General features: G+C 29.5%; 2 protein-coding genes across 2 annotated transcripts in view; both read left to right on the forward strand.

Moving 5' to 3' along the window:
* The window catches only part of LOC131842549 (uncharacterized), a 36,798-nt gene extending 11,783 nt beyond the window's left edge, over positions 1-25,015 (forward strand). The window contains exons 3-5 of the mRNA XM_059191120.1: positions 22,660-22,825; positions 23,474-23,595; positions 24,076-25,015. Coding sequence (XP_059047103.1) covers positions 22,660-22,825; positions 23,474-23,595; positions 24,076-24,804 — 1,017 coding nt within the window. The 3' untranslated portion in view covers positions 24,805-25,015. The remainder of the gene's footprint in view (positions 1-22,659; positions 22,826-23,473; positions 23,596-24,075) is intronic.
* A 1,556-nt stretch (positions 25,016-26,571) lies between these two features.
* On the forward strand, positions 26,572-27,424 carry LOC131842617 (uncharacterized). Its single transcript, XM_059191195.1, has one exon. The coding sequence runs from the start codon at positions 26,572-26,574 to the stop codon at positions 27,370-27,372; it is 801 nt and encodes a 266-aa protein (XP_059047178.1). The 3' UTR covers positions 27,373-27,424.
* The last annotated feature ends 292 nt before the right edge of the window (positions 27,425-27,716 follow it).

The following is a 27,716-nucleotide window of genomic DNA, read 5'->3' on the forward strand; positions in this document are numbered from 1 at the left end:
TAAGTATGTATGGCTATAATTCATTTTTACAATTAATCCCTTATCTAAAGCATCTTTTGATATCATTGAATAATCACGACTCCGTCCGTAATAACAATAAATGCATACATTATTTAGTCAAGTAGTCCAATAGATTTATGATAAACCTGTCAGACCAGTTCTAACAAATTTTATATGGTGTGAAGTGAAATCTGCATTATGTAGATACATTAAAATGGAGTCAGACTATTACGCTTACAGTTACAGTTACAGTATGTTACATTATGCGCTAATTAACTTAGTCCATACTCGTGAATAATAGAGAAATCCATTTCTCAATAAAAAGTAGAAATTGGTCTTCTTCAACAAATGAACTGAAGCTTAATTATTTAGCAGTAGCCTCTTTATAGTTGTAAATTATGTATATACGATCAATCTTATTACCTAAAATATGTAATTAATTAATAAGAAATAACGACACCACAATTCAATATATTTAATGAAATGTTATAATATTAAAAAATATATATTGTGATAATTATTATGAACAGATATACACTTGCCTTACGCTGCGATAAATGAATACAATAAAAAGTAAAATCTAAACATTCCGTTATAAAACATAATTAATTAAGTACTTTCAGATTATGTAGCAACTATAGAGCTATACTGTACAGATTTGCTTGATTTGCAAATGCTTATATATATATTTTTTTTATGGATGATAATGGAATTATGCACCCACCTGCGCTAACGGTTTACGCGGGCGGGGCACCAGCGGAGGATGATAAGATGAGCATGAGGTCAAGTCAGTTAGCCCATCGTGACAAATTCACAAAGTATTTATCATGGTGGTTTCCAGGGGGGACCGCGTGGAGGTCAACCTGATATGGTACATTGCTAGCAATAAGATCATCAGTCCACATTACTAACAATCCCCTTCCCCCCTGCTGATATATATTAGAATGGTCCGCCTGAACAAACGACAATCGCTAGTGTGGCACAATTTGAGAATATTATTATTCCAATGGAGGTTGGATTTAGTAGTCCCCATCACTAACAAACCCCTGCTTCCATACTGCACGTTGTTTATGAAAAGGTTCACGTTACAATTGTACATTTTCTTCCATTATATTGCAATAAGAAATAGAATAACTACATAGTAGTGACCACCTTTTACCGCCAAGTTCTTAAGACAAAGAGCGAATGTGGAGCAACTTGCCAGTGGTACTTACAGAAGCTTGCATCATACACCGCTCTCGTTAGGGCTATCCATTATTATTTTCTGGTTTTAATTACGTCAAGGGTCAGAGCTCAATAAATATACCTACCTGTATAATATTAGTATGTGAATATACAAAATTAATATTAAAAACATACATGTTATAAATATGAATGAATTTGACAAAAAAACTATTCATATCTGAATCACGTTGTCAGTATCTGCTAGTATTTGATAATTTCACTAGAACCATTTTCTAACTGCGATATTAATTTAGCTTTTTTGTTAAAACATGTTTTGTAGTATAATAATTAGTAGGTATAAAATGGATGAATAGACACATGTTTTTATAGTACGTATATTTTATTACCTTCATTTTGTTCCTAAACACTATACTACATAAATGACTGAAATCTCTTATTAAGAAAAGTTCACAAAATTATATATTGATTTATTTTACCATATTTTAGTATTTAATGGAAATTAGTGCTAATATTGTGATTTGATTCACACACTTAAACTTAAAAATGTAAAGTAATAATAAAATTATTAAACACACAGCTTACTTACAACTTACAGAATTTTATGTATAGGATGTATGAAAATTTAATGTAGATCCATTAGTATTCAAAAGTGCTTCAATGTGTGTATTTGAATAAACGATTTTTATTTCTATGTGTCTATTTCAGAAAATCATCAGTGAAGTCATAATATGGCAAGAAAACCTTCATTTAAATTTATAATGATTTATTATTACCATATTTTAAAACGTTTTTTTTGAATCAAATGTCCGCACTAATATTGTGATTACGATTAACTAAGATGTAAGCTGCAACAACATTGACATGAATCACACCTTCGTTAAACACACTACTAACACTTACAGAATTATTATGTAAAGGATGATATAGAAATTTAATGTTCCATAAAAGAACCTTTCTACTGGACATGTGTAATAATTATTTTACTAGGAAAAAATGTAAAAATAAGCAATAAAAAATCTCTAATTCCCTTAATGTGTGTATCAATACTTTGTAGTTTAAAGAAAATGCAACCCAATATACCACTCTCACGTTGACCATTACTGGATACACCCACTAATTTTACAAATATACTGCACGATAATTTTTACCGCTCTAAGACGTAAGAAAACAACAAACCATATTCCACAACCTTCGTATAACTTACACTACTAACACTTACATACTATTATTTAGTAAAACAGATATAGAAAACCATACTCTATAAAAGAACCATACACTGGACATATATTGTAATAATTATTTAACATTATAGGAAAAAATGTAAAAATAAGCAATAAAAAATCTTCTAATTCCCTTAACGTTGAGATGCAGCCCTATCAATACTTTGTAGTTTAAAGGTCCACAAACTGCAAAAATATAAATGTCAAATAAAACAGTTCCTATGCAAAAAAGCTTACTATAAAATTGAAGAATTCGTTAACGATAATAATGTTTTTATAGAAAATTATGGACAACTATTTAAATCGGTTACTACACCACAGATTTATAGGATTCTGTGGCGAAATATATATCCACACTGTTATCTCCGTCTTTTTTTATAAACTGTATCTATTAAAAAAGAACATGTACAGCTTGTACATGGTGATGATTTTAACTAAATAAAATATGGTTATAATTCAAAATCTTGTAAATTTACCGATTGAATAAAGATATTTCTTATTTCTTTACATTCAAACTGAAAACTACTTTAGATTTTACTTATCATTATATTAATTTTTATCTTCCGCATACGCAAATAGGCAAATCTATGATATTTGCAAATTCAAACCTACTATTTTTATTATCACAATTTGAAACGGACGGAACCGCTACTTATAATTAATCTCAATTTTGTTTACTTATTCATTTATAAAGGACTGACTTATGTAATACTTAATAATTATATTTGCCTTTTCTTATGCCAAAACATATTTTATGGTCACAATTACATAATATAAACATTAAATTATTAAGTATTGATTAATTTGTAAATATATATTTTTCTGTGTCAACGTAACTAGGTGGAATTCCTACTATCCACGGTGAAGCAGGAACTTCAATGCATTCTTTCTTCCGTATAAACAAAAAACATATACCTGTTTTGCTATTTAGAATTTAATAATTATAAAATATATTTCTTCATATTCATCATATATATATAATATATGTATATGTATTTTTTTAATATATAAAAGCAACCCGCAAGTGCCCGTATTGTTTTGTGGGCGGGGTAAATCATATAAAATAAATATCGCGTTCATGCCTCTTTTTCTGAATCTGATTCCATTTGGTGATTATTCAGTGCCCTTCTTTCTTTGGTGTAATTTTACCTTGACACTGATACTGTATCAACACAACAAATCATTAAAATTAATTCAGATGCCGAAGATATCTTTATCAATCCAGACAAAAAATACTTCCTAAATTTTAGGTTTTAGGTATATCCTTTTCTTTTTGACAGTTAAGTAAAGACGATAATTGTTGAACTTACATTTTAGCTCACGCACTTTCATTTCCGTTATCTATCTGTTAACTAATTTTATTCATACTATGAAATCTTTGAACAAAAACAAGAAACTGAAGAGAAACGTTAGTTGCAATGTAACAAGCAAATTTTCTCATGGCCATTTTTTTCTGAGAAACCTCGATAATGAGTGTACGGGTCATTGTAAGTAAGTACTTACTTCTATTGAGAAAAGCCCTCAAAGTTACTGCTGCCGGTTTTAATTAGGGGACTGTAATAAATTAATTTGTTATGTAATTAATTAATCAGTTTGTTACATACAAACAATTTACTACATTTGAGTGGAGTACAATGACAACTAATTATAGCAAACAAATACAATATTATCTTTATATTTTAAATCTGCCATCTGGTAATTGTAAATGGGTATACATTTTTCCTCCAATCCGAAAGAAATTTTCACTTGTCATTTTTTGTACTGTTACATGACATACCATCAACCAAACCAAATCAGACAAATTATTGTTTTTAGTGTTGGTATGATAAGAATTTAATTTCGAATAAATTATTTTCTTACGTATTTAACAAAATATCTTTTTTTTTTTTCTTCTATGTACATAGTAGGTATGGTAATTTATTTGATGTGTACCATCAAATAAATTACCATTTCCATACCAGATTTCATATTTCTGATTCGTATTACAAATGTCATAATTTAAAAGCATATAAAACACAATTGACATCCGTTGTGTTTTGGCATCATCACGTCCACTTCTGGTATTTTAATGATTGTATCTCTGACCTGTACGGTCAGTTGTAGAAAATTAATAGTTTGTTACGTTTCATGATGACTCATTAATTACCATAAATTTTGCCATTTAAATTCAAATATCATAACATATAATATTTAGTGAAATAACATATGTATATATAAAGTTATGATGACTTATTTTATTTTCTTGGATCTTATCATTTGTGGTGTTTTGTCGAGGTCAGTTCTCGTTAACTTTTTTTTATTATTTCAGATATTGAATAATTCATGAATGCACTTGAAGCTGTTGTCCCTATTTGTATTAATACCAATAACCATTGTATATCGGTCTAGGTCACACGATTATGGATGCGGTACATGTTAATAACTATTACATATTTTTGTACACACCGTTGTAGGTGTAATAATTGTATTCTACTTTGAACAATTATAATTTGGATACATCCTGAACTGTATTAAATTATTTCTGCGTCCGCCTGACAGAGTTTATTAATGTAAGGGTGAATCCCTTACATTAATAATAGCATTAAGAATAATTTTTATGGGAGTCAAATTAGTAGCTCCCAAATTATAAATAATCTTAAAAGAAATAATTTATACTCCTAAAAAACAGGCATTCTATGTTTACGGAGAAAAATAATCCAATTAATGCTTAATTTGATAAATTAGTAATTACTCATAAATGACAATAAAGTTAAAATAAAAAACTGTATATTAATAATAACACAGATAACATAATATTACATAGTAATAATACTTTTTAATAATATTTATTAAGAAAAATATTGACGTAATAAAGGGAAATAAAATATGAATTAACTAACATAGCAAAATAATATATAAATACTGAGCAAAAGTAATCAAATAAAACTGCCGTCAGTTCAAAACTTGCACCAAAGTTCAAGATCTTGCAAAAGCAACGCACCTAACTAGTATTGTTTGGACAAGTTAGGGTCTTTGAAAGAATGTCTGCGAGGCCACCCACATGCTGACGTCTTAATAAGTGTTCATTCCATTTACACACACTATACTTATATGTATCAAAACAATACAATAAACAATAAATTTAAAATATCGGAAAGATGTAAGATCTGTTTGATAAGATGTGGATAGTTTTATAATATAATATGATAGTTTATTTATATATTAATATTGTTTTCATTCTTTTATAAAAATGTAACATACAATTTACTAATCAATCTACATGCACATCATATCTTTTAGATATTGAGTTTATGTTTGTAAACCTGAAAATGATATTTTATTACGTAAGAATAAGGTAGATTACCTCATTCGTACGTAATAATGTATAATATAACATTAGACAAGTATTAAAAATATACCCTTCCATCAATAACATCCATAATAAATAGTGACCTAATTCTACTATTAAACGATATACAAGATATTTAAACAATAATACTTGTATTTTTTCTCCAATATCTAATTGAAAACACCAGTCAAGGGTCGTGCACCTGTTTACGTGTAAGCACGCAATAGTCGGTAACGTGATGATTTCTTATAGAAATATTAATTTTACACAATTACTTGCTAATAACATCTAATTAGTACACTGTTTATCAGAAGTACCTTGTGTGTAGGTATTTAGGTACTTCAAATCAATATTAACAACATAAAAGTACTATTCAAACTGGCTTTATTTTTAGTACATTCATATGTACGCCAATAATAATTTGTCATTAGAAACTTTAGAATAAGTGGATACCAATTTAAGACACCAATACGAGCTAACTACATTTAATTAATATAAAATAATTGTTTGACCGCTACTCGGTCGGTATCAATAGCTATAATGTAATAAAGATAACATAATAATGGTATATTTACCTTGGTTTGTAATGTAATATAAAGGAGCAAACACCAAACCAAGGATCACAAACAATGGATTATTTTGTACAAGGTCTTCGCCAAAAGTACCCACGTTCAATAAGAATAAGACAGATGCAATTTACTTGCGCCCACAAATATTACTATCTGCCTACAATATTACACTTGAATTTGTAAAATAATGCCTGAAATCTGTGGTAAAATATGTATGTATTGTTACGTATAAGAAGAATCATATAAGAATAGATTTAACTCTTTTTAAACCTAATGTAAGATTAAGAAAAAATAAAATTGTACCCGGCAAAGACATTTTCAAACTGGAAGAGTTTATTTTAGAAATGTATCCATGCATGTCTTCATTAATTTGTATTACATATACCTAATGTGATCAACATTATAGCCCCGATTATAATTTCATTTTTAACATGTTAAATGTATACGATAGCCTAGTGGTCTAGCACACCGGTTTACATCCGCTGTTCTCGGATTCGATATCTAACATGGTACAAATATTCTGTTCATGAATATACTCGTAATTGTTTATATCGGTTTTGGTGTCTTCTTGCTTGCAACGTCCTAATGCATTTATATATTATCAAATACTGTAAAGACCTAATTAACTATTCATCATGACTATTCTCCATGTAACCGTGACGTCTGTGAAGGACTAATTAATCATTTATTCGGTTACTTTTCAGATAATTTCCTATTGTTATGTGGAAACAACATTGTGATTCCATGCAAAAAATGCGCCTACAGTTGATGAATAAAAGACCGGAGCATACGGTTTGTCAACATTGCAAATAGAGTAGATGGATATACATATGTACACGCGTAACTGGATACATATTTATATTGATCCTTTCATATTTAGAATTCTTTAAAATAAATGATTTCAACTAAATGACAACACTAAAACTTTTTTATTTCAATTCCAATCATAGAGCTACATATAATAAAGAACAAACATTAAAGGTACATGTACACAAATTTTTACTTTTTTGCACTATTGACTATTACATTTAAAAAAAAATCTATACAATAAATGCATTCTGTCAACAGAATAGGTAACAGGTAGTCCCTGTATGTATGAAGCAATCTATCTTACTTTTAAAATGTACACTACGAAATATACCTACTTACTTATGGTTGTATATTTATGCATTAAAAAATAGACTATGACGACAATTATATCTGCATAAAATATGTTATTAATGATGTCACCGGTCTCTGTCCTCGTCCTCGACTTCACATTTTATTATTATCCTTACGTCAATTAGACTCGTTTACTGGTTATTGATAATATTCCTTGCAACTTGTTCCCGCATTATCAAATTGTTTGCGTTTTATAAAAATGAATAAACATATACCAACCAAACGGGTAGATTTTTAAGTAGGACCCTTCATTCGTGAGAAAACAGCAAAAAAAATACAATACAATAAAAAAATATACATCAATACGTCAATAGTCATGCTATTACAGATGACATACAATTACAGAGAGATAGTAAGAATAGATATTTGAATCGTGCTCTTAGACTAAATAAATGAAATAATAATATATAGGTAAATACATATAAAATGCACGAAAAATAATACATAATAAAAAGTGTTAAGAAGGGGAAAGTATCTAAAGTGTTTTGAGCCAATGTAGTATGAAGGCTAAAATCATAAATCAGATTAAAATTGTAATGTAGATAATAAAGTTCTCACAGTATAAATATGCTGCGTTCATAAAATATAAACCACAGTAATTTATGATATATATATAAATCCGCCAACTCGACCTCAAATTATAAGTACAAAAGCGTACAATCAAGAATTTGTGACGATATCTAACCGAAATATATCTATATCGAGGAAAGACAATGTTATCAGCGGAACGACCGCGCTGGAGGTCAATTTGCTGCAACAATGTAAGCGTGCGTGGGCCTCGTTCAGAAATTCACCCATCTGTACCATTCAAGGCTTGGCAAGTGAGAACGTCACCTCAATGTCACATAGACGAAACTAATGATAAATGCACACGCACATGTCTCTTGACGTAATAAATAGATATCTAACAAAATGATATTCAGATATGTTATAAGAGATTCACACGTAGTCCTTTTTTTAATAATTTTATTGTTATAGCTCGTAGTTAGGTTGGTTGAATTATAAAGTATAATAATGCTTTAAATTAGTGGGTACTATGATTTGTAATAGACACGAAATGTTGAATGAAAATGATTGTTGTTTTACAACATTGAATGCTTGTTGTTTCTTAACTAGACTTTTAATTTCTTAGATAGAAATATTTCGTTAAAGTAATTGCATTACATTATTATCGTATTATTTATGTATTAAGTTAATTAATTTAATATAGGATTGCGAAACTCATAAGTAGCAAGTTATTCTTCAACTACTTATTTCTCAAACTACATATTTCGTAAAATTAATTATTTGTAGCAATCATGTTTTTTTCTTAAAAGGAATATTTTTGTCTGTATTCAATATTCTTATTTATCAAAACGAACTATGTGTCTACATACCATCACATCAAAGGTCTAGTTACCTACAGCGATTTATGTGTTTATTAATAAAATAAAATGGACAATTTGAATTCGTAAACATAAATAAATGTAATTTCATATTTGGTTATAAATTCAACTTTTAATTGGTCCATTTTTACTTTACTAGTAACTAATTCACTCCTTACTTACTCACTATCTTTTGAAACCGAATATTTATGTAGAAATTTAATTTAAAATAAGAATTAATAATATAACTAATTATCCATAGGACAGTTAACCAGAAAATCAAGTAACATATTATTTTACAACTGTACAATAGTCTAATGTTATGATATACCTACATAGTTCATTGTGACATCGGGGTCATATGCCTCAAATCCTTTGTCAAGCAATAAATATAAGAGCCATAACTATATCAGTTTCCCCATCGTCAATTTGATTTATTAACCAATGATTATATTAGACACGCTGCAATCAGCACTATTTCTGAATTGTAATACGTACTACACCTAATATTATATCGTGCAACTGTAATTGGAGTTTAAAACGATTACGTTATTGCGAGATTTATCCATATATGAAGTAGTAGACTAAATATATTTTATTGACTTTTTTAGGAGCAAAACCTTGAGATTTAAACAAAATTGTCTGCGTGGTCTATCTGTTAGCCCTGTAATAACGGTCAAGTAGTTACTTTTGTAAAATCTATTTACTGAGCTGGACTGGCTATGCCATGATATATTATTCCTCAGGAATAGCAAAACATGTAGTACATGAAGGCTAACCTGATATATTGTTACCATATAGGTGGCGGATACTATTTACTATCAGGTGAATCGTTAGCTTATTTGCTATTCCAGTTACATAAAAGTCAATAAAAATGACCTTGACCTCATAATTTTCATTTCCTATAAAACATTAGACAATGTAATCGAAACAACTGCACCTTGCCGCTTCATTAATCTTTAAGAGTACAAACTATAAGTTCATGTCACGATTCTGTTTACGTAAAGCAAAGACGTTTGACTGAGACCTCGATGTAATGTCCTCACTGCGTGGGTGAAAGCTGCGCCTTTCTTGTTATCCCGCCTTTACTTGCCTTGTTTTAGTAACTTGTATCATACACATGCGGTTATGAGTCATTAACGATTTTTCCAGTTAGTCCACTTACTGATTCAGAGTAGGTACCTCATTATAACGTAATGCAGTACTATCTCAGTTAAATCTTCAGACTCGAAACCACAAGGATGATATTTATTGTAGTTCAAAATTTTGGACTTAAACCGAAATAGTAAAATAAATTCGTGAAGCTCTTAGGAATTAGTATTTTTGCATTGATTTACAAGAACATGGGTAATATTATTTCGTAACAAAAATATGATCCAATGACAAATTATACATATAATTAGAAAAAAATCACGGTTTCCAAGTTTTATTTATTATATAACGTGGTAAAATCTCGTGATCTTTTAATATATTGAATGTTTAAAATATTGATATAAATAATGACCGCATAAAATTTTAAACAATGACAATTTTTATATAAAAAAATTGTAAAAGAATTAGCAAATAAAATTTTTATATTTCTATCTAAACGTCAAGAAAGGTTTTCTAGCTTTATTTACATATTATTATTCATATTAAGATCCAATTAACTATATTAATAATTTTATCATAGCTTTACACGCGACTTCGTACGCGTGGAATTTAACTTTATTTTTCTTAAATAAACGTAGCCTAAGTTACTCCTTATTACATCAGCTGCCTGCCAATAGTCCCGTCAAAATCGGTCCAGAGATTTCAGAGACAGACAAAAATTCTAAAAAATGTTATTTTTGTTATTTTGGTGTATGTACCGTATTTATATTCATATGCATGTAGTAAAAAACAGTTATTTCAATATTACAAATAGACGCTCCAATTTCATTTATATGTATAAATGTATATTAAACACAAAAGTTTAAAAATAAACACAAACCCTATAAATGAAGATCCCCATTTTCAATTATCCCCGTCAACGACTGTTCCGTCATTTGAATGATTTATTCATGTACTCCCAAAATATGTGATTGTTTGATATCTCTTAAATTTTTGTTATTTTAAACTTTATTTTCTTAGTTTGTAGTTCAAATAGTAGAAAGTACATGGATTTTCGGCACATGCCAATGTGTCGCAGTTGTTGTGTAATGCGTTATGTAAAGTTAATCCGATATGTTAATGCGTCGACTTCTGATCAGGCATTTCAATTTGGCGTTATGCCCCTGCGCATTCTTTGTATATAACCTGCATAGAATTAAAGTAGGTTAAAATCTTCTACACTTTTATAATTTTTTTTGTCTTTTTTTATATTCCAATTACTTCTGTACCGCCGTCTATACTCTATATTTTTATTTTTAGTCAGTAAGCATGTACCTATACTACTTGCGCTGTGCTAGTATTCTGTATATATAGTATTGTCTTTTATGTTTTCCTGCTGTCCTTATTTATTTATTTTTAATTCATTATTATCATTATCATTTTATTTATTTTTTTATACTATACTTAATTATTTATTTAAAACTATATATTATTTATATTAAACTAAAAATTATAATATATAATAATTACAATTATTATATATTATAATTTTTAGTTAGTTATTTATAATGCGATTGCTTGTAATTACTCTATATTATTATTTACTCAAAAATATAATGTGGACTATATTACAAAAATAGTATAAAATATAACAATACTTCGATTTTTTCTAAAGTAGTAGCCGCAGTAGTTAATAAATTTACACTTCATCAATATAATTTAAAATTAATTGAATACAATAAACACGTATTTTTTTTATAATTTATTAGCTACTTCTACTAGCAAAGGCACAGTTTCATTACATAAAATAAGGTGCGGAACCAGAAATTAGCAAATTGGGACAAAATGGATTGTCGCCTCAAGAGCCTGTACATACAAACATAATATTATCGTGTAAGTACCTACATACACATACGTAACGTTAACGAACTTGGAAGCGGACCCCGATGTTAGTTAGCATAGTGTTATGAAAGATATTTTGCTTATTTCTATGTTAGTAGGTACATACATATATACATAATAATAAGTTAATTATACAATTCTATAAGAATTTTAGTGAAAACAATAAATAAAACAGCTACCGCAATCTATCTGCATGTGAAATGAATTATTATTAATTTGAAATTTATTTTTATTATCTATATCAGCATACTTTTTATGAACTGCAATTTGGAATCTAAATCTACTTACTATAAAGTTGATTTAAATGCCCATCGAGATCACGTGACTTTTCTATGCATTTAAAGTTACTTTAATTCTCCTAAGTGGTTTAACTAACAAATCAAATGTCCGAATTTATTATATACATTAATTACTAACTGAGTATTAGGTAATATTATGTTATCTGTGGTATTAGCTTCTGATTACATGAAATATATATTGTAGAGGAAATTTGGACAAAAAATTGTCATTAACTTAGATTTATAGACTTTCAAGGCAATTTGAACTGAGTACCTACTTACGACATATCTCTACAGTTCTACACTGTATAGTTTTAATTGACATTTTGATAAATGTTTACTGAACTCATTAGACTAGGTAGATAGATGGTTTTTTAGAGGAGTCCTTCCACATTTTATTAATCATACGGCTATACATAGGTATCCGGTGTTAATGTAAAAGTAAAAATTAACGATTAGATGCTTATCACCGTGAATATAATAATACTATAAAGAAGTAAAACGTTATGAATATTTCATTCCCAATTAACATTCCCAATGAACATAATGTTTAGGTTTATTTTTGATCATGTCAAAAGATCCTAACAGCTTAGTGTTTGGCAGTATCATAGAGTCACATCCAATCTATAAAAAATATGAATCAAGGTATTTCCTGTTGGTTTAAATTTCTTACGGAAATCGTATACTTGTTCCATAAAAAATATTGACGTAAATATTTAGTAACAATAAGAATTATTAAGAAATACTGTAATCTAATCTAATATTACTCAACGTGTTATACATTATAACTTAATTTAGCACAATATACAACTAGGTCATAGAAGGCAATGTTTACTCAAAATTGTGGCATGACACAAAGTGTATTACAATACAATAGCAGTGTCGTGTTACTTTGTACACGGTGAGTCGACAATGCGACAAGTCCGTAGCGCGGCGCCGGTGACGCGATTAAGATCACCATAACCTGGAAAGTCATTGAATTGCTAATATAACCTGAGCATACTGATTCATCCATCTACATAGAATATAGATACGCTGGACTTGGTCTTTATACCTAACACTAATACCGAACCTAAAACGGCACATACAACTACGCTAAAATTTTCAAGTTTAACATCACCCACACAGAACTGTCATAAATGGATATCGCATAAAGACACACAAATATTCCGTAAGAGTATTTTACGTCCGTATAAGCATATTGTTTTTATTTAGACAAATGCTTGACAAACATAAATATTATAACCTTTTAGAGCAAGAACATTTTACTAGTAAACATTGCTTTTATTTACTTTTCTAATATATATATAAAACACAATTCAATCCAATGTTTTAGGTATAGACTATCAGAGTAATGTTTACCTGTAACTACTCATTAATTAAAACGAAAGTTCAAGGTGAGCTGTCAAAAAAAGTGGTACTAACTCAACTCTTAGAAATATATTTGAACACACAACCTGTATATTTTTGTCACTTTGATTAAATTACAACGCACTTTTTCGCAACTCTATAAAAAAAGTTTAAAAGAAATAAAAATAATATATCTTTTAAGTAATAGGTACAGCCATGGATACCTAGTTTATTACCTTCTAATTATGTTAATACTACAAAAGAACTAGAAAACTTTTATTCTAGACGTAGCCAACTAGTTGTGGCGATTGAATTTATTGAAATCTTTCTGATGACTATTAACAAAGTAATAAAATATATAGACAATAAAAAGTTGTACGTTTGAGTATGGTCGGCAACTATATTTATTATTGACTTAAAATTTAAAAAATTCATATACCTTCATTAGAAATCGCAAACGCATTGTTTTATAATATCTACAATCAATTACAGCGTTTTTACAACTGGCTAAAAAATCCTCCAGATGTTAATTAATGCCTGCTGAGTACGAAAATGTAAATTACATGCAAAGTTATCTTATACATATCAGATAGTGGCCCTATATCGGCATTTAGTCGCACGATTACGTCAGCCAGCTTTCGTCGCGTGAGAACCTTTGCGCATTGTGCTGCGCGCGCATCACTTTCATTGTTAGCGTGGAATTCTAAGCGGAACGGACAAGAGCGGAAGATCAACTAGGGTATCCTATATACATTGTAATACCTAGCTATTGTAAATATTACACAATTTTCTAGACTTGATTTATTTTAAGTTTTCTACAAATAATCTTATAATGAATTTTGAATAGTGATCTACAATAGCTAACAGAACCGTCTCTTGAGAATATCTCTTAAATTATTTACCCTCTTACTGTTATTTAACAAATAGTAAAAATAATGTAATCGACATTTAAAATTGACATGGTAAATAACACAATGATTCAATCACACAAAAAATATTTATAAAACTCATTCATTAATTTCAGTTAAGTGATAATGTTTCGCAACAATAAAAAATGTAAAAATCTTTTTTTTACCTATAACAGTCTATAAATATCCTTCAGAGAACTATTAAGCAATTTGATGCATAATTACACAAACATGTTAATATTTCGAAATAAGAATAAATCATAAATCTTTGGCATATTTCTGTCAATCACTGGACAGTCACACTTTATTTGATACAAATCCTACACATTTTTATTTTTTTTGAAACCAAAATGGTAGCTGAAATAATGGTTGTATTATATATGTTTTAATTAAATAATGATTGAAGTGTCGTAATTGGGGTGTGTTTAGAGAATTGAAATCTACATAATATTCGTGTGGTACACTTTCATTAATTTTGTATTGACGCTTTTTATTAATGTGTTTATGTATTCGATAAGAAAATATTTTATAATATATTTAAACTGAAACACACAAACAATTCAAAACTAAATCTATAGATATAATCGTGAAATTTTTATTCCAGTATTTTATATATATCTACAGTTAATATATAAATAGAAGCGGGATATGAATTTTAAAAGATTTAAATATAATTTCCAATAACTTTAGTTAATTCAGTTTAGGTATTATTAAGACACAAATAGCACTGATTTAGTAGTTTATATAATTCTATTTCGAATAACAAACTTTGTTTGTTCTAATTGCGCATACATACCTACATGAAAAAATATGTAGGCATATAAGATGACAAATACTTTTAAACTAAAACATAATGACTAAACTTTAAATTTATTACATGAGCTAATTAACATGTTCAAGACGCCAGTGTTTTTGGGTATAATTGTATATGTATAGTTTGCACAGATTTGGATATCTAAATAGATTTCGCAACTGATGTGATTTGCGTGTCAATTTTGACTGTAGACAATATTAGTGGATGTTAAGTTTATTTCAAGACTGTCTGATGCTCTGTTGAGTCCCACAGATACCGTGTATGTAAAGCACAGTTATAATATAGACATTAGTAGAAGATAAGGAATGCGAGTTCAACTGCGACAAACGGCTTAATACACACGTTTAATGACATCTCTTTGAAGACAAACGCCATATACAATACGAGAATCTCTTTGTTTCGTAAGTAGGCAGGTACCGAGCAAGTTGGTTTTGAGATACATTTGTCATTTTCTGTCAATTTCATAGAACCGGTAATATGTATAATAGCAAGTAGGTATGTACTTACATAACAAAATAGCAAATCAAGCAAAATAGATATTAAGAAAATTTTACTCTATTATAGTAAATATGCATCTATATACATTAATTAAAATTAAAGTTTCCTATATATTATACATCCCTACCTAGAATGTACTGTATCTATTCAAATATGCATTTGCAGTTACTTAAGTGTAATTGAGTGGTGTATGAACATATTCTGACAATACTCATTAAAGTTTCGTGAAACGCGCCTTGTAAAAATACCTATTTAGTAGTTTCACAAAATGTAAATATTATTAAATGATGTTATACAATATTTTTGTAGCTCTATTACGTAGTTGTTTTATGCCACAAATATTTAATAACAATAATTTACTAATAATATAGTAATTTTAACAATAAAGAGAATAATTCAGTTAACGCATCCAATGCTTAGGTACAGGTAAAGTTGCATTAACGTGTTAAATAATATCAAGAGTAATTCTTACCCACTAACCCAGATCATTACGAAATGTCGGCCATAATAATGAAATTCGCATCTCACGGCCAAAATACAAACAAAGATAAGCAATGGTAGCACTTTTATATTTAATTATTGAACACGAGCATATATTTTTAAACTTGAATGTTTGTGCTAGACATTCTTAAGTTATTATTATTTTCTGAGAAAAACAAAATTCCTAGATTAGGTTACAAATAAAAAGCTACTCGATTCTTTTGAACCGGTAGGTAGTGCCATTTGGGAGCTATTTAATTAATGTCTTATAAAGCGTGTCCATTATATTATCTTTTACTGGACAAACACAACTCAAGGTTAGGTACAGCGCAATGCGGATTTGCGCGCCCTACGATCCCACGCAGTCAAATCAAGCGCCCCAGGCACCCACATACAATGTTATGACCAGCTAAACTAGAACCTTATCTGCCCTATAAAATTCTTGATAACACCTTCGGAGCAAATTTCAACTACATTCAGTTCTACATGAATAATTTGTCGCCCACCTGTAATAAGCACTCAATTCTGATCTCATATCTTGACAATCATATCATTATAATTATTACATGTTGTATAACATATTTATTGTAGATATCTGCCTATATAAATTAGTTCGCATAACAGGTCTTGTTTATACACATGATATCACATCATATTTATTAATTTAATAAAGTCGACAATATGTCGATATTAATCTATGTATAGATTGTCGTTTGTATTGAAGATAAATAAATATTGTACATCACGTCTACACCCAAACTAAGCGAGCGATTATTCTTGCTGGAACCAATTCCTTAATCTGCTTAAAAATAGAATAATTGAAATTTAAATCGGATCTCATTATTTACCTACATATTGCAAGTTTGTAGATACGCAACTTCGAAAGGCTGACGTTATTTCTGACCCTAATGTGATTTTCGCCAGACTACTGACGTGTAGGTGTACCAGCCGCCGACCATTGCACAAACCTCAATGAAGGCGCGCCATAGATTCGACCCCAGGACCAACCTGAGACTAAATATGTCTTGATCGATATTGATGATTCATAAATTTAAATAAGGTCACACTTGTGACTAACTTCATCTCTAAATATATGTCAGAAAAAATAACATTCAACGTGAAGAAAATTATTAAAAAAATATATGTTACATACTTACAAATTACGTCTACTTGCCAAATATTTTTCATTCTGGTGAAAAGATATATTTTTATTTCATATACGATTAAATAATTGATTTATACAATTAAAAAGTACATATTAAGTATCAAAGCCTCTAGTTGTAAATTTTAATAACATTGATATTTGGCATATATAGACTTGTCATTTTAATATGTTATTTTTCTAGTATACGCTACTTTTTAAGTTATTAATATGAAAAATTAATTTTGCCCATATACATAGAAATCGATTCTCAATTAACGAGTAAAAATACAACTAATATAATTTAAATCAATTTACACTAATACAATGGTAAAATTTATGCGCCACTTTATTGTATATCATTTACTGTAAGTCCGTAAGGTTATTTTTTATTTATTTACATAATTTTTAGTAGTACTTATTATTTTGTCTACTTATCATCTCATGTGCCGCCAAATTATTAATTTTTAGTCATACTCTCTTTCCAAGGTTGTCTGGACAAAATAATGAAATTAATAATAATCAATAAGACGTCCTTTTGTACTTGTTTCTGGTTTCAATTTCTAGTATTTTTACTTGTATCTCTTTTTAATGTTGTTGCAATAAAGTATTATATATAAATAAATATATTGTCACCATCTACTCATATTACTGTTCATTAAAGTTAAAAATATCCCATACATAAATATCAAATAAAAAGCCAATGAACTCAAAAAGTTGAAAGTCGTTAATTTCCTATTTTTGTACAGATCTTAAATGGCAGCGAGTAGCATACCTAATGTTCTTTATACATTTTAAAGTTTTGTTTTCAATCTATTGATGTCAAATCGCATAGAAAAGACTAATTTACTGGTACAAAATTATATTATTTATTTTTAAAAAGGTGTTACTTTTTAAGAAACAAATAATTAAAATTAAAGTAGTATACTTACACAGTGGTTCTGTAATCAACTACATTACTATTACTTTAAACGTATTCATCTGATAGATCTGGGCCTTCAGCCGCTTCATAAACCATCCCACGGGTTTGCAGTGCCCTCTGCACTTCTGCATTTTCATTTACAAGGTATAAATATACTAAATTGTATACACCTACTAGCAAAATGCTTGCTTTATGGTTCTATTCAATAAGCTGCGGGTTCGATTCGTTGCTCGATGCAAACATTTGTATTCATGAGTATGATTGTTTGTATAGGTCTGGGTAATTTTTATGTATATTATGTATGTATTAAAAAATCAAGTATTTATATCCAGTACCTACACATAAAAAAGCGTTGCTTATTATGTAAATTATCCTGAATTATAATTATTATATGGCTGTGTATTAAATAGTTCGATTATTGCACTCAAAATCTACCTTAGGTCAAGTCATGGAATTAGCTACTATAAATTCTTTTTCATTGAGCAGATGAGAAGATATTCTAAATTTAATTAATAATATGCGTTAGTTGTTTATTATATTAATTAAACTGTCAGACCGACTATCGTTTTTCTAACAACAAAGTTTGTTTTTACCAAATTTTTTTATTTGTTTTTGTTAACTTGTTCATCGTCACCCATTTTATGAGTAAACCATTAGTAAGCCATTTTAGTATTTCCTGTTAGAGCAACTTTATTTTGTCAATTTTAAAATATTCCGTTTAAGGCTAGAGTATACAATTTGACTAGCAGTTATCTTTCCCATTAGTAATGTTTTCTAAATTTGTGAATTTGTCATGACAAGGAATTATTGTTATGTGAAATTCTTGTTTTGACCCCTGATCTTTCTATTTGACGTACAAAGAGACAAACGATAAAAAATTGGCCATACCGTACGATTTTAATTTAATATTAACCTTTCGATTACTTACTGTATATTATATTTTTCGGTAATATTCATTAATCTAAAGTACATTAAACTACATAATTAATATGTACTCGTAATACTAAACACTCTAGATCAATTTGCAGAGTTACTTTTAGTAATGGAGATCCAAATTATTTTGGCAAATAATATTCACTATTTAAAACAGATTTGAACATCATCACTTTGGCTCTGTGATTGATATTCATAGTATACTCAATGTTTATCAAAAATATTATATAAATTTATAAAAGTATCACACATGCCCTGTGGCCTGTATAATGTGAAAATAGATATTGACATATCACCATTACAATTAACATTTCACAAATGAATACTGCATTTATTTTATTTCCTGCTAATAACAGATGTTAAATATGGCCGGACGCATTACAAATTACCTATTTACAATATGATTAATAATTTTATTGGGTAAGCACACCCAATACTTAACACAGCATAGTATAAGTAGTATTGAGCCGATGGCTTTTGTCTATAGCATAAAAATAAAAAGTTACCTGTCTCAATATTAAGTTACGTTCTCTTATAGCTATTTATATGTATTTAATTGAAAACATTTACAAATACATAACCGTCGCCTATATACATGAATACAACTACAATCATCACATTGTTATGATACCAGTGATACCTCTTGCTTTAACATATCGGAGACCTAGATGGGAAGATGTCATGCCTCGTATTGCGCCTAGCTGCTCCTAAAATAGGTGAGGCTACGATAGCCATGCAGAAGATCTATAGTTGATAATGAAATTTTCATAAATAAGTAATAAACCTTTACAAACTTTACAATAAATAATTATTATTCCTCAATTAGTGTATCTATGTTTTGATAATTCGTACTAGTAAAGGGGCGGAAATATAATATTACCTCATTCATCAAACCGAATCATCGAAGCGTCGTGACTGATTTTGTGCGTGAACAGCTTGACTAATCAAATTGTATTCAAATCTCGTTAATACTAAAATGACGCGCGTTGTAACAACAAAACAAAAGGATATCTCCATTGGCATGTAAATTGCTGTTGTACTTGCACCTCAGTTAGTCAAACGTGATTTTGAAATCAGCACTGTCTGAGTTTCCTCGTGAAAAAAAAACAATATCTTAAGTCACGGAAGTAATCACTTGAAGACGTAAGTTTTCGCAACGTTCAAACAACTAGAAACGTATGGATTTAGGTTTTTTGTTATCATGTCTGTGCCTAATCTAACATGCGTGAGAATGTTTCCGCGTAGGTCCTTTGTGGTCTGCCCACGTATCATCCCGAGGTAACGGCAGTATGTCGTAGGCCTTTTAATATTTATCATTCCATGAGGCTACCATGAATAAGGTTGAAGTAATAATAAATTATAATTATTCTGTTTTTATTTACTTCCTGAATGTATTGATTAGCTAACGTCAATCAATATAAATAGCATTTTAGGTAAATTATGCCTATTGCAATTTTTGTTAAATCCATAAACGTTAAATCTTTTATATGTAATTCAAAGGAGTGAGAGTGTTCACCACAATTATTTTTTATATTCATTTCAAAGACCTTCTTGAATAAGCGTAACAAAATAACTAAATATTATTTAAAGCGTTTGTTGCATAGTTTTGTTGACTTTCCTTGTATTTCTTACATATTAATAGACCTGTGAGTTTTTGTTGCTACATCCCGGCCTTCAGGGCTCGGTTGGCATCTATTGTTCAGCAAATTACTGAATCCGTCTCTAATTCGTGGCAAATCCATTGTTTCTCACAAACGACTGCCCGATTTTACGGATGCTGCACATCGAGACAACACTGACATCTCAATAAAAACAATGCATATCAGAATAATAAGAGTCGCAATACTAATGAATTATTGAATTATCGCCTTAACGAAATCATCAATTAAAAGGACCCTTATAGTATTTTAAAACTATTTAAAATACTATAAGGGTCCTTACATGTAAATAATGGATAAATAAGATATTACTGAACGCCAATAAATTAATTTATGTAATAATTTATTCATTTGTGGATGTATTACCAAAAAAATTATACTAAGAGGTTAAGTGAATGAAACTAGTATATGATTTATTACACGAAAACGTTATATAAAATGTTTTACACTGTATCTCGGCATTAAATCATGTTATGAATCTACTAAAGTTAAATTATTTTTATTTAGGTTAAAAATAAAGAAAAGCTATGAAATATTAGTAAATGTATATAATAAATGAAGTGTATATGTTGTATGATGAAATTAAATTTTCTATTTATCTATATTTATTAAGGTCTAATAAGCGGAACCAACCTGTAATCGCAAATTCTCTTGGTAAAAGTCTTTTAAAAATGTGATATAAATTACCTGTAATGTTTTAAACTGATTATGTAATAAGTAGCTAAATTATATTAATCTGACTAGTTACAAGTGTTTACACTGTTCGCTGTATTTTACAATACAGCAATTATTGTTAGTAGTCATGCAGTCAGTGTAAATCCAAATGCACATTAACAATTAGTCAATTGACGTAGTCCTTGACACTACTACTAATACATTATTACTTACAATCCTAACTCCCACACTCAGCCAACTAACAATTTATGATTCTAAAGAGTGTAACAGAGTATACTAATCGACTACTGCAAACCTTGTGTAAACCTAACTATTAAATATGGAGGTACTGAAATTACATTGCGCAATAAGAAGGGAACTCTTTAACATAACCATTGATTCATGTGTTGGACTTTATGAAAAATATTCAATATTCAACACATTCGCCTCAATTATAAATTATATTACAAACATTATGTTATGTTATATATTAGTAACAAAATAAACTTAGTTTTTAATTCATGAATGCACATAGCCAAAACGATAATTTCAATAATGTAAAAACAATGATTGTAATTGTGATCATACGGCAGTCTTTATTTATATTCAATATAGCCTATGAGTGCCATACGTACTAGATCACCTTGCCAATTCTTCCGGAAATCTATTTATTTCTTTAACTAACTTTTATTTTCAGACAAGTGAGATAAAGACACACTTAAAAGGCAAAAACAAAATAATGTAGCCATATAGAAATAATCATATTTACCAAAATATCTGTTGAGATACAATATCGAATGATTATACTACCAATCTCTCTAATCTAGCACATCTTACATATTAAATAAAGCTGCATTATAGCAGAAGTAGAGTATCTTCACGCCAGAGTCTTTATGAGATTGACATCGAGAATAGCACTACAAACAGTTTCTATATACATAAAAGATGTATGTAGAAACTATTAGTAGTTAGTATTTGCGTACGTTAATTTTCTTAAGTCTCATAATCACCAGTCCCGTACAGACTATGTGTAAAATATGAGAGATGAGACGAAAGCAAGAAAGGGTCCATATTATCACAAATATCCGGTAATTCTAATCAACCTAGAAACTAGATAAACCCCATTAGTTTCATCGAATAACAATGATGCAACGACTCCTTTCTAACCTTCAAATTGTATTAAACTATATCAGTCGTTATATTCTCTGATTTATCTTTTCTAGGTGTGGGTGTGTGGGGCCTTGGCAGCGTTAGACGGGTATAGCCCGCAGCAAGATCCCGACCAGTTCCACATACAAACAGACGAGGACGATGAACGGTATTTTCTCTACCAAACTCATAATGGACAGTATCGGAAAGAGAGAAGACTCAAAGATGGATCCGTCGTTGGTACGTTATCCGTCATTACATTTGGAATATTATCCGTTATCTTACATATAAAATCTGGTATCACAATATTTGTTACCATAATCCTCCGAAAAGGCTTGATCGATTTTTTACATTTTCACTATTCTTTTACCAACCCCAATTTTTTATTAGCGATTTTAATTCATATGGCATAACAACGTTTGTGGACTCGGCTAGTACTTATATCTATATTTATAACAATTATCATTAGAGCTAAATAATTCCAAGTAACTCGATCGCTGATACATTTAGACTATTCAGCTTATTAGACCACAAAGTAGTCATGAGCCATCAGTATCCTTGACTCACTGCCATATTTTTAAGATCTTGTGAACATTGTTCTACACTGCGTATGCCTTTGCATAGTCGACAATCTTTATTCCCTATTCGATGTCGATTTGTCAAACTGTGCTCAAGCTATATAGTGTTTAAAGTGTTAACGTAATATAAAAGTTAAATTAATAACAAGAATTAATGACTTTTGACAGGAAATTAAATTCTGTAATTAAATTCTATGTAATATCCATTTGAGTTGAATATTATATACCTACTTAATAAGATATTATTATAGAACCTACATTAACAATCATCAATATTCTAACTAAGACTTGTTAACTAATAACATTGCAGGTACAACAGGATGGGTAGGCGCCGACGGATACCTGCGTCTCCAGGACTATATAGCGGATCATGAAGGCTACCGAATTTACAAGTCCAAAACAGTTTATGTTGGTCAAAATAGACCAATAGGAGTAAGTTACTTATTTTTCTTTCTGCATTCCATGATAGATGACATTACCGACTTTTTATAATGTGAACCGTTAAGGTAGCAAATACCTCTTTATATGACTAGTTCATATAAACAGGTACTTCCTACATCACCAACTTATTTACTTTACCAAAATAAACCAACAGTGCATAGTCAATAAAAAATAATCTCCAAATGTACTCTCATAGTTCAAATTTCAAAGTAATTTGTAAATAATTGAGGAAGTGCATTTTCTAAATTAAAAGGACTGATTATTCGGAATGAAATCCGGTATTTTTAGATTCGTTTGAGTTAATATACGTTTACATTAATTATTACAGCTTGAAATATAATCAGTGTCCTGCACGAACTGATTATGTAAATCACGTTATATTTGAAGTGAAAGAATTATAATTAAATATTATTTTTAAGACATATTATTGATCCTTGCAATATATTACAAATTTACAACTATATGTTCCAGGAATCCTTGAAAATTGCTAAAACGGCCCCTACAGACTCTGGTTACGGCGTGACACCAGCATCTTCATTAAATCAAGCTCGTGTCAGTTCTACCACGCCAGTACCTTTCCAACTTTCATCCACATTATCACCACCCCACTCTTTTCCTTCTGAAGTCTCAGTCACTCCTCCACCTCCATCATATCCAACCTCCACGCCATTGCCCCACGTTACTGTATCTCCTAACTCAATTGATATATCTTCTACTCCGTTTAATTTTAGGCCTACTGTGCCACCAATTACTGCTGCAGAAGCTTCACCGTCTTCCATTCCTTACGATTACGACTCTTCAAATACTAACACAATTGATGATGGTTATTTTGCAAGTGACAGTACACCATACAGACGATTTGATGTGTTTAATCCCAATTCATATAGACATGCCGATGACTGGTTAAGAAGACAACGACCTAAAGTTAGACTTGGCGATGGATATACACCTCAATTCCCTCAATATGACGGAATCGCCTTCAGACAAAACGGCTTTAGATATTATTTACCCAAACAGTACCATGAAGAAGAAACGGGGAGCTCCCATGACCGAACTGGAAGCTTCGGTTACATAGATCCGTTTGGTATTCGCCGCGTCATATATTACAACACTGCTCCCGGCGAAGGCTTTCAAATTCGTAAAAACAACAGATATGTTGGACATGATGCCACTCCTTATGATCCACGGCCCATAGATTGATATAAATTATCTGTAGAATTATTGTTATTATCTACAATAGTGTTAAAATTGAAGTTACCTAATAATTTATTAATCAGTATTGCTAGTTCATGCGAATGTATTATAGGAGACATAACGATTTATTTACTCGAACGATGCGAATTCTTAGCCACTACTTAATTTTACATTGAGTACTTTGTTTAGCATATTTAGAACAAACGATGCTTATTTAGATAATATGTTATACGAGTATATTCATATCTTTAACATTTAGGTAGGTGTATTATTTAAATGTAGGTACTTAATTAATTAATAATCTCAGTGCCATTATACTGTAATTGTCTATGTTATCAATAAATTATAATTTCTAAGAAAATATTGAAATGTAATCTATAGGCAAAAAACAGCAAGGCAGACGTCAATCTATATATTTTTGTATTATATGTTTAAAACAAATATGGACATTGATGATAATTTAAATACAAGGTCAATGAACTTATTATGCATTACCTTTTGTAGTCTCACCGTATTTTCGCCTACATAGATACACCATAAAAGCAGAAAAGCTATTACGAGTCTTTTTCGCGATAAGCCCAATAAAATGTAGGTATTTTATATAAGGCACAACACAGAGTCAAAAAATCATGTAGGCTTAGGTAAGTGCTTTAATACCAAAAATATAAGTATTGTACTAAATCATATGTTGTATGGTAGGTACTTATATATTTTTTTGTCTTCTGCATGTGCAGCAAAAGAAAGAATAGAAATAAAGAGAAAGGCCTATATACCTACAGCAGTGAATGTTGAAATGATGATACTCTAATATTGAAATATAGTATTATACAGGGGATTTATCTCGCAAAATATGTAATAAAACAGATGTTAACAATATATTTTATTTTCTTGTAATATTTTTATTTATTTACTTTCAAGAAGAAGAACTGCTATGTAACGTTTACCCTTGAACTGTGTCACTATCATTTTATTTAAAGTTTCTATGAACTAGGTTATTAATTTCAACATGTTTCAATTGTTATATAAGTGTATATTATTTTCTTATCCTGGGTGTGTGATATTTGTCACTGCTAATAATTTGCTATTAATCGATATTACATTTGCAATATTTTAATGTCAACTTGTTGCAGTGACTAATGGGTCTTAATTTAGAATTAAAATAATATCTTTAATAGTATAATTATCTCAATATTCTCTATTTATAATTAAGTATACTCCTTCTATATATTATATTTCAAAATATATCTATGTTGACTAATATAAATTCGTGAAAATAAATGTTTGTTAACAATTTTTTGTATTTATTATTTATTACATTTATGTAATATATTCGGAATCCATTGAATTGTAATTATAATTAAGTAATTACCTTAATTAGAGTAAATTATCTTATAATACTTGTTTTAATACAATTTCTCCCTAACTCAAATCTTTATATAGCTCTACATACAGCCAATTTAGGTTAGTTTGATTTAGCAGTAAGCAAGGTAAGACAATCATTTCATTTAGACAATTTCTGTGTTTATAAATACGGATTATTTCTGGGCTGAGCTGATTTCAAAACTGATAATGTTATAAATAGTTATATATTTACTGTGAAGCAATTGGTGTATTCACTGATTTTCATCTTTTTTGTCGAAACCGAAGTAATTCTCGTCTAGATTGTATAATAGTTATATAAATTATTCGGTAAAGAATTTTAGTACTAATAGGTTTTTGACAGAAATGTTTTTCTAATCATGATAATAATCGTTTTATAATCTTTACAGAAAAATGATACCGCTTACAATTGTTTTGCTGTTTACCTCATCAGCAATCGCACAACTTTCTAATGACTATAGACAAGATGACAACGTAAATAATCAAATGGAAAACATGTATAATAGAGATTTACGTAGGCCGTCTAATTTGTATTATAACTTTGAACACCTACGAAATGATCAACCTGCTCACGTGGATATACGAGATGAAGACATGGGAAAATACATGAACAAAAAATCTACCACAACTCATGCTACACCCATAGTGACTAGCATTAACAATTACCCAGAACATTTTTCGGATTTTCAACGGAAGCAAGTACCTATGCCTCGTGATAATCAACAGTTAACAAAAACAATAGCTAAACCTTATGACGATCAAAATTGGAACCAAATTATAAACAATCATTTACCTGCGAGTTTACCACCACCGCCATCCACACCAAAATGGATGGATCTATCTGGAACATACCAAGAACAACAGCCGTCATATTATTCTTCCAACGCAAATTACGATCAGTACTATCAACCAAACTTACAAACTGTAAAACCCACACAGGCTCCTGCGTTCCAATGGGCAAAACATGGTATTATGCCTAATAATAATCAATACGAACAGGTTCCTCATTCCGACCAACAACGTAGGGACGCTTCAAATGACTTGCCTTTTTTATCAAGAGGTAACCATAAGTTTGATTGGCCTAATAAAAGCAAATTAAATACACCTCAAGATCGAGTATCTACAAAGCACGGTCAACCACCATCATCTGTGCCTACTTTATCCCCATGGTCTGGTGACGACTTTGGAAAATGACTTAGATATTGAATTTTAAATTTTACACTTATAAGAAGGAATAATAAACGAGAACAGAGATATTTTTTTAAAAAGGGCTTTTATTTGTCTTTTGATATTAATCAAAAATTAATATTTAATATCCTCTTGTACTTTTTATTATAAATATTTATTATTGTTAAGTACAGTTATGAGAGTAATTAATTTACAAATCTAATAAAGGATAAAATAGATATGGCTTTATTACAATGATGTCACCTTTATTTATGCAATCGTGTACATTATGTATGCTTATAGATCTTATTTCTCGTAAAAATCTACACAGCGAAAGAGATAGATATTAACTTTTCCTTTCAGCCAATGTA

Source organism: Achroia grisella, unplaced genomic scaffold (genome assembly GCF_030625045.1).
Source record: "Achroia grisella isolate CSIRO2021 unplaced genomic scaffold, CSIRO_AGI_Agris_v1 utg241, whole genome shotgun sequence".
Classification (NCBI taxonomy): Eukaryota; Metazoa; Arthropoda; class Insecta; order Lepidoptera; family Pyralidae; genus Achroia; species Achroia grisella.